The 9,605-nt window shown below is 35.1% G+C and overlaps 1 protein-coding gene across 3 annotated transcripts in view; it reads right to left on the minus strand.

The window, feature by feature from the left end:
- The window catches only part of LOC122262446 (G protein-coupled receptor 137Ba), a 22,567-nt gene continuing 12,962 nt past the window's right edge, over window positions 1-9,605 (minus strand). For all 3 annotated transcript variants that reach the window (XM_086541968.1, XM_043030449.2, XM_043030450.2), the window contains exons 7-10: window positions 9,509-9,605; window positions 7,358-7,474; window positions 6,885-6,991; window positions 1-4,994 (exon numbers count right to left, since the gene is read on the minus strand). The exon at window positions 9,509-9,605 is cut by the window's right edge and continues 26 nt beyond it. In XM_086541968.1, the coding sequence (XP_086398094.1) occupies window positions 4,823-4,994; window positions 6,885-6,991; window positions 7,358-7,474; window positions 9,509-9,605 (493 nt within the window). In that variant the 3' untranslated portion in view covers window positions 1-4,822. The remainder of the gene's footprint in view (window positions 4,995-6,884; window positions 6,992-7,357; window positions 7,475-9,508) is intronic.

A 9,605-nucleotide genomic window follows, 5' to 3' on the forward strand; every position in this document is an offset into this window, starting at 1 on the left:
TATCAAGAACTAATACATTTAATCTCCTCACTTAGGTGCTAGATTTCAATATAGAGTTAGTTAACAAGTTCAGCAGTAAAATAGATAAGCTTTTATGACTAGTATATGCTAATAAGATAATAAATACATAAGAAGGTTGAGACATTTCTACGTAAAGCTAGAAAAATAAACGCCAAAATCAGACACCATAACTTCAAAGAGCTAATACTGACCTATGAATTGAACATGAACTTTTAACTATATAAATTCACTTTCTTCTTAGACATGAGAGAGTGAAAGGGAGGAACGTAGGCCAAGAATAGCTGGTGTGAGTGCAGAAGAATCTGAATTTCTATGAACATTTATGCTTTTGTTGATAAATTGATGATAATTACATATAAAAAGAAGTCTTCACTCTACAGTACATGATAATTATTTTTTTTAATAATTATAATATAAAACAAAAACACAATGCAATTCCTGCCTTTCTAGAAATCCAAGAACATGAACAAAGAGTGATACATATCTACTAACAGTGACATGATAAATATAAGAAAACCTCTCAAATGGGAAAAACCTCAACACACATATGTATGTGTATATATGTATATGTATGCATATGTATGTGTATATATGTATATGTATATGTATATGTATATGTATATGTATATGCGTATGTATATGTGTATGTATATGTGTATGTATATGTATGTATATGTGTATATATATCTATATATATGTATGTGTATGTGTATGTGTATGTGTATGTGTATGTGTATGTGTATGTGTATGTGTATATGTATATGTATATGTATATGTATATGTATATAGTTATATAGTTAAGAAGATCTGCTACTGAATTAATACAGTCTACTGGACCAAACACAAATCAAACCCAAAATAAGCAGCATGCTACATCTGGATACCTAAAAACACAAAGCATGAAACCCCAAATGAGGATGAATATAGCGGGGAATTCACTTCTACTGACCTACTGTAAATTTCTGTATAATGGTTTCTGGTCAAAAATGTTGTCTGCTCCACAGAACTTTAATAGCAATCATTAATGAAGCTTATTTGGTCTAAGTAAAATACATTATTAGTCAACTTTGTTCATTTAAGATATTACACTGGAACTTCTCATGCTCAAATAATGTACAAAGTACAATAGTATATAGATATATCTAAAATATTCTGATGGTTAAGACATGCACTAGTACAGCCACCCTATAAGATGCAATACCACAGATAAACACACACAAGACACATAAAACATGCATACTATCATAAATACATCAAATAATGCAAATGAGTATTACGATACATCACTTATATAGGATAAAGTAAAGTCTTTCCTAATTTTCATAATCTTAGGTAGACATTGAAGACAAGAACAAGAACTTGTCCTCTAGGAGTACTTCTGGACAAGCAATGAATGCAATTATACCACACTGCAAGCACTTAATGTAAGAGGGAAAGAATGTGACAAAACTGTCTCTGACTTTTACTTCCTTGCACTTTTAAAACCTGCTTGCTATATTGTCTATGTTTCTTTTATCACACAAAATACGTATTGTCACAGCTTATAAGAGAATCCATCCTTTATACAAATACATTGTGCATTTCCCCTAAATTATAAAAAAAGTTGGATCTATCATCTCAACATATAAAAATCCTTAGCAAGGTAAGTCTTGACCCAGATAAATTTTAATAAAGTAATTCTGCGCATGAAGAAATTAAGCTTAGAAAATCTTCAGCAGGACCAAATCACAGTAATGCTCAACTCTAAACACTGAGAACAGACGAAATACTAGAATAGAACACCCCAAATGCATTGACAGTTACGGTCTAAAAGAAATAAGATAAAATAAACACCCTATAAAAAATAATCTTTATGATAAAATGAAGAGGTAATAAAAAGTAATAGAAAGTGAGGTGGAAAAAATGCACATTAAACAAGATAAGTAGCTTGGTGATGCCGTCAGTATTTCATCCAGTCTCACTTTTTTGTAATGTGTTTTAAGCAAGATGCATTCCAAATGCAATATTTCAGTCTCCTATCTTTTAAGAAATTAGGTCTTTTCTTTGGGATGCAAATGTTTTACCAACTATAAGACTATTAGGGAAAGATGACTTCATAATAAATTCCACAAACTATACACAATTTGACTCAATACACACTAGAGCATCCTCCTTACTCTGGTTTCATACTGTCAGAATGCATTTTGGTCCTACTTAACCCATTGTGGACGAGTGTCATGGCATACATGACAGTGCCAGTTAGGCCTCACAGATGAGTGTCAATGCATACATGACACGACATCAGGATCTGCTCACAGTTAAAGTACGCTCACGTCAAGGAGTATTATGGCTGTAACAGCGATAGCTTCAGAGCTGCAGGTTTCTAAAGTCAGCCTAAACCCTTGTTTTGTGATGGACTTATGGTAAAATATTGTCTAGGCTAACCCACATTGGACAGTGGGTGTTGGGCGCCCCATCCACTTTGGGTTAACCCTTAAAGGCTGAAACAGGGTAACTTGTGCACAAACAACAAAAAGCAAGATATCTAAAACATACAAATATCCAAATTAAACAACTTGAGTTGAAGTAATTCTGTATCAAAGAAATGCATTCTTCCCATTATGTGTGGACAAGAAGTTCTAAAGTTTACCATCCTTTAGGGGTTAAAGCACACAAAATGCATAAGACAACATACTATATACAACTACACCTATTCTCTCCACAGACTCCAAAAATCAGAAAAATAGACTTCCTCTCAATACAAACCAACTCGCCTTTCATATTAATGCATTCTCCAATTCCTGCCAAGCTCTTAAACTACCTATACATCACAGATACATCTTAATTCTGTATTTATCACAAGATTATGCATTTTTCATACAGATCATCCCTGAACACACACACATGCACAGAAATGTTGGAATACTTTTGCTTTCCTCACAGGTCCCTTAATGCCCCCTTCAGTTTCCTCAAAAGGAGTGCAATTCAGACCAAATAAAAGATTTTTGCATCAATATTTTCAGATCTATCCTCAAGCACCTGTACATTACAATAACTTTAGGATACAAAAGTTGGGACTGATAACTAACCTTATATTATGCCTAGTGCTCCTGTCCCCAAGTAATAAGAGAAAGCCAAGAGGAAAAGACAAACACGTGACATGCAACAGGTAGGACATAGAAAGAATAATTTCATCATAATAAAAGCTTATTTGTCATAGGAAAAAGACATCAAGTTTCTTTCTTTCTAGTGTGTTATGAATAAATGAAATAATGAGCTAAGTTTCTAAAGCTACAGTATTTCTTTGGGAATCATAGTTCAAGCACCTCTGAACGTTTCTCTGAACATCATTATTTCACCAAACCTCGTGAACTTACTCAAGAGAATTTCCTTTCGCAATGCACCACATCACCGTTACCTAAATCTATACCATCACAAAATTGTACGGTTCTTTTCTGTAAGCATTATACAGCAGAATTTCAAGTGCCATTTCTTTTTTCTAATAAACTAAATTAATTCTTTACCCAAGCATTAAATGCAAATGCCCCTTCTACTTAGATTGGATTATTTCTAAATACAGGCAAAAACTAAATATCAAAATACTATCCTCTAAATATTCAGTATATGTAAAATATCATACTAAAGCTTTGTTCTTTTGGTAAAAATACAAACTTCTGAAGTATAGCATCAACTGAGAAAAGTATTACCTAATAGAGTGTTTGAACAACTAAACGTATTAATCATACAACATTATTCATTCTGACACTTAATGAACACAAGAAGATAAAGCATATATTGTGGTGTATAACTATGCACACTATCTATCACAACTTGTACACCAAAATTCAATGAATCTTGTAATACCTGGATGTATACTTATATAACAGATGGCTGCATGCATTTGCTATACATACTTCAAAAATGTTTGCAAGATAACCAAGAAGTGAAATAAGATGGAGACTTAGAATGACATCAACCTCACACACAAATCTCTCTATTGGATATCAGAGATGAGCTCTAAAGAATATGACAAAAAATAAAGATATAATTACGCATAAAAACAATGAAAAAATGACAAAATAAATAAAAATAATATAATAAATTTCTAATGTCCTCTCGCTGGACAAAGAAAGTATAAATTCTTAGTGAGTGAATGTGCTTTCTGACTGCCTCACACATACAGACAATCTCTTCTACATGATTCTGACTTGACCTTATACACAAAATCAGTTCCATACTATCTTCAATCTCTTGTTTCTACCTATTCTGTGGAAACATGTTGCTAGGAGCTGCACAGCCGTAATTACCCCCCCCCCCTCTTTCTCTCTTTCTCCTGTTTACATGTTTAACCCACATATAACTCTGACAATTATAGATAACATTTTGAAATGAAAGGTCTTATCAATGTTTCATTCACAAATTTTGTTTTCACTTGTTAAACACCAGATTTCAAATGACAGCCACATAAGTTGTATATCATTTTATAATTCAGACCTACATGACATATAGCCTAGTGACCCTTGCATTCATACCCACATTAAATGCCTCAACTCCCACTCTCATTCACTGAAGTCCCTTATATCTCTTTTTTTTCATAAAAATAAAAGGGAAACTAAATGCCTCACATAAATGGAACTAAGGGGAAAATTCATCCAAAATATAGGATGATCCATCCACTTACAGAAGGGTATTTCCCGAGCCTCTGTGTCTACCAATACAAAAGAATTACAGCAAGTGTTACAACCTTACAGTCTTAAATTATTTGGTAACGGGCCTTAAACTCCAAAGTGGTGACCACAGCCATGCAATAATCCTGAAGAGATTACTGGCTCTCTGTGTAATTCCTGTAGCCCATGTAGCGATACAGGAATCTGTGGGCCGGGGAGTGTGCCGCATTGTGGTGTGGTCCTCGAGTCGGAGAGAGGTTGTGAGAATCCACTAAGCCTCCGCTCGAGTTCCCAAACCAGGTGTCCGAAGCCTGCTGGAATGATATGCTGGAGAGAGGAAGCAGAGAGGTCACACCATGGATAAAATACCTTTTTTTCTGTCTTTTGGTGTGTAATAATGTATTTATCATTTGTAAACTGGTGCTCAGTGGTATTTCAATTCTTTGAGAGAGAGAGAGAGAGAGAGAGAGAGAGAGAGAGAGAGAGAGAGAGAGAGAGAGAGAGAGAGAGAGAGAGAGAGAGAGAGAGAGAGAGAGAGAGAGAGAGAGAGAGAGAGAGAGAAAGAGAAACGAGAGAAAGAGAAAGAGAAAGAGAAAAGAGAGACAGAGAAAGAGAAACGAGAGAAAGAGAGAGAAAGAGAAAGAGAAAGAGAAAGAGAAAGAGAAAGAGAAAGAAAGAAAGAAAGAAAAAAGAAAGAAAGAAAGAGAGAGAAAGAAAGAAAAGAGAGAGAGAGAGAGAGAGAGAGAGAGAGAGAGAGAGAGAGAGAGAGAGAGAGAGAGAGAGAGAGAGAGAGAGAGAGAGAGAGAGAAAGAGAAAGAGAAAGAGAAAGAGAAAGAGAAAGAGAGAAAGAAAGAAAGAGAGAAAGAGAGGAGAGAAATTAAGAAAGAAAGAGAAAAAGAAAGTGTGGGATATTATAGGGATATAGTGTGATACACAAAATAGTGTCTGTAATATTTTAAACCAATGAGGCAACAGATAATGCCTAATATTGTGATATTACTTGTATTATGATTTACTTTATCACAGTGATATTATTTCCAAAGTTACTACATGTTACATGAAAGCACATGTATTATCATTTACATGGTTTGCTATATTTACATTTCATTCTATGTAAAATATGTAGCATGAGAGAGAGAAAGAAAGAAAGAAAGAAAGAAAGAAAGAGAGAAAGAAAGAAAGAGAGAAAGAAAGAGAGAAAGAAAGAAAGAAAGAAAGAAAGAAAGAAAGAAAGAAAAGAAAGAAAAGAAAGAAAGAGAGAGTAAAAGAAAAGGAAAGAAAGAGAGAGAAAGAGAGAGAGAAAGAAAGAAAGAAAGAAGAAAGAAGAGAAAGAGAAAGAAAGAGAAGAAGAGAGAGAGAGGGAGAGAAAGAGAGAGAGAGAGAGAGAGAGAGAGAGAGAGAGAGAGAGAGAGAGAGAGAGAGAGAGAGAGAGAGAGAGAGAGAAAGAGAAAAAGAGAAAAAGAGAGAAAGACAAAGAAAGAGAAAGAGAAAGAAAGAAAGAAAGAAAGAAAGAAAGAAAGAAAGAAAGAAAGAAAGAGAAAGAGAAAGAGAAAGAGAAAGAGAAAGAGAAAGAGAAAGAGAAAGAAAATGAAAATGAAAATGAAAATGAAAATGAAAATGAAAAGAGAGAGAGAGAGAGAGAGAGAGAGAGAGAGAGAGAGAGAGAGAGAGAGAGAGAGAGAGAGAGAGAGAGAGAGAGAGAGAGAGAGAGAGAGAGAGAGAGAGAGAGAGAGAGAGAGAGAGAGAGAGAGAGAGAGAGAGATAAAGAAAACAAGAAAGAAAGAGAGAGAGAGAGAGAAAATCAGTGGCAATCAAAATAACATCAATTTGAACAATAATCAAATATGATATCCACAAGGAAAAAATATGAAAAATAAAATTGTCCATTTCATGGAGGGATATAGATAGATAGATATATAGATAGATAAAGATAAAGACAGATATAGATAGATATAGATATGTATACATATAGATAGATATGTATATGTATATGTATATGTATATGTATATGTATATGTATATGTATATGTATATGTATATGTATATGTATATATATATATTATATATATATATATATTATATATATGTATATATATATATATATATATATATATATATATATATATATATATATATATATAGATATATATATAGATATGAAAAATTCTATGGGTAAAAAGAATTGACACACAACTTCCTCAAGCACACACTACTCACTGTGGGTGAAGGTAGTGATTAGAGAACCCTCCGTCCTCCTCGCTCTCGCTGGCACGCATTCCTGCTGATCGGGACAAAGGCTCCAGGATGGGAGGGTATGACAGCAGCTGCAGGAAATAAGGAAAGAATTATAATTTCAGTTCTTGGTGAGGTGATCTGCATTCTCTTTGTTGCTGCTATTACTATCATGACCATTTACTTGTATTATACACTTCTTAAAAGAGAAACATATGTATGTACATATGTATAAATAGATTAATAGTAAACAATAAACCTAAAAAAAAAAAAAAAAAAAGTCAAGTAAAAAGTGTTCTCCAATTAGTGACACTTCCTACATGACCCATTCCTGATTCCCACTCACCCCCTATTACAAACCAACACTGCAGCCACATGCAGCTCTTGCCCACTTTTACCTTCCTTTCCCACAACCTATACACATCCCACTGCCTCCCCTTCTCAGAATAGAGACCTACCATGGGCTTCTTGACCCTGAAGAAGACAACGGAGGCAAGCGTGGGCAGGTATTCCCACAGGATCTGCACGGTGATGAAGGTGTAGTAGCCATATTCACTGTCACTGAGGAGGTCAACCTGTCAAGGGTAATGGAATATGAAGGCTGTCTTGTATGAACTCTCTTTAAATGTACTATTTACGGTATAGATTCAGAATACATCAACCTGTTGGAAACAGGTGACATGAATGCGCCAATAGTAAGATATTTTGCTGAGGTCCAGGTGAATATGCCAAAGTGAGTAAATCTTTATTTTTTACTTTTTGGTATGTTCTTTTTCTTCTTCTTCTTTTATTCTTAATCACACTATGAGTAATAATTATATCTAATGCCAGATGATGGAAATTATAATCATAATAACTATAATTACCATAGTATTCACCAAAATAGCTTTAGACACAGATGGCACCACTCTCTCCTAGCACCAGCCTTAACCCATTAGAGCCGGTTGACGTGATAGCACGTATTGTGGTTTTCGCATCAGACACCCTGGACGAGCTATGAGTGAAAGCCACACGCTCGGATAGAGCAAACGGGCAACCCAGGTTCGCAGCTTGTGCGCCCGAGAATCTCGAGGCTTAGGCTTATGTGTTCGAGAACCCCGGTATTGCGACCGCGCAAAGCCGGAACGGCCCCGGCGTGAATGGGTTAAAGGATGCTTATCCAACGTCTCTACCAAACACTAGCCTCAAACAGCTATAACACAATAAGAAGCTAATATTTAGCTCTAAAATATCAAGCAGTGCAGGATGTGCAGAGGAAGGTGAAACAGACCATATGCAGCGGCTACAAAGTTCCCATGCCAGCATGGCTGCTTTGTGCTGTGGCACTTGCACCTGTAAGCACAGGTCACCTTCCTCTTGTCCATTCTCACAATTTTTTTCTTTGGGATGGTTATTTCTCTTATGTTTTTTATGTGAATAAAAACAAAATAAAACAAATATTTCTGTCAGACTGAGTGTAAAGAATCTAATTATCTAATATGGACTCTATACTACAATTCTGGTTGATCACAATACTTGGAGAGCCTTCCATTCTGCAATAATGGATATCTGGTGTGACATGCAGGTGGCACTGGTGCCCCACATTTGGCTAAATATATATCTCACATCCAACAGGTTAACTAACTGATACTAGTGGATCTGTTTATCTAGTTCTAGCATAAGCCTGTAAAATTCATAGAAAACATCTAGAATATTTTTGCCCACTGATACAGATTAATGTGTTTTACTTATTAACAAGCTTGTAATATATAACAATAAATTCAGAAGTTAAAGATAAATATTAGATACAACATTTTACTATTTTAAACATTCAGAATATATCTATATCTGATATAGAATCAAAAATTCCAGGGGGAAAGAAAGAAAGAAAGAATGAGGGTTTTTCACAAGGTCAAAATCAGGTCATACTGAGATAAGGTGAGATCAGGTTAGCTACAACTTCTATCATATTAATATATGGCAAATGCTAAGTTAGGTGAGGTCACCTCAAGTTAACCCATTGCAGACAGGGCACCTAACGACCTAACTGGCCATCAGGGGAACAGTCTACAATGCTGTGGCTAAAAATGAGAGAGATGGGGAAAGTGTTTTGTCTTCTTTCTGGGTAGCACAGACTAGCCCAAACAATATTTTTCATTAATCCACCACAAAATGCAGATTTAGGCTGACTTCAGAACCCTGTAACACTGAAGCTAATGCTGTTACAGCCATAATAGTTCATGACTGTGTGCACACTTCCACTGTGAGCAGATCCCAATGTCACATCACATACGCATTGACATCCGTCTTTTAGGCCTAATTGGTGCAGTCATGTATGTCATGATACCTGTACTCAATCGGTTAATATAGAGAGGATAAAATAAACTTTTTCAGGTACAGGCATAAAGATAAATTGGGCAAGCTACACATGCCACATAATATAGTACTGATTAACAATTTTTAAGAATGCACAAAAGAAAACCAATATACACCCCCTGAACACAAAGAATAATAAAAAATAATTTTTTTATATATATCACCATAAAAGAGAAAAACAAATGAATTCCACATTAAGAAAAGAAACTCAAAGAAAAAGTAAGAACAGAGCAAAAACAAAAGTTCCAGCTCACCTGGTCTGTATCGTACACCCATTCCACGCAAGGTATGAGGGCCAGAACGTTTGCAATGGTGCGGCAAAGGTAGAGTGAAACCAGTAGTATTCCCACA

Source organism: Penaeus japonicus, unplaced genomic scaffold, assembly GCF_977035675.1.
Source record: "Penaeus japonicus unplaced genomic scaffold, GWHDUDI00000001_assembly GWHDUDI00000011, whole genome shotgun sequence".
NCBI lineage: Eukaryota > Metazoa > Arthropoda > Malacostraca > Decapoda > Penaeidae > Penaeus > Penaeus japonicus.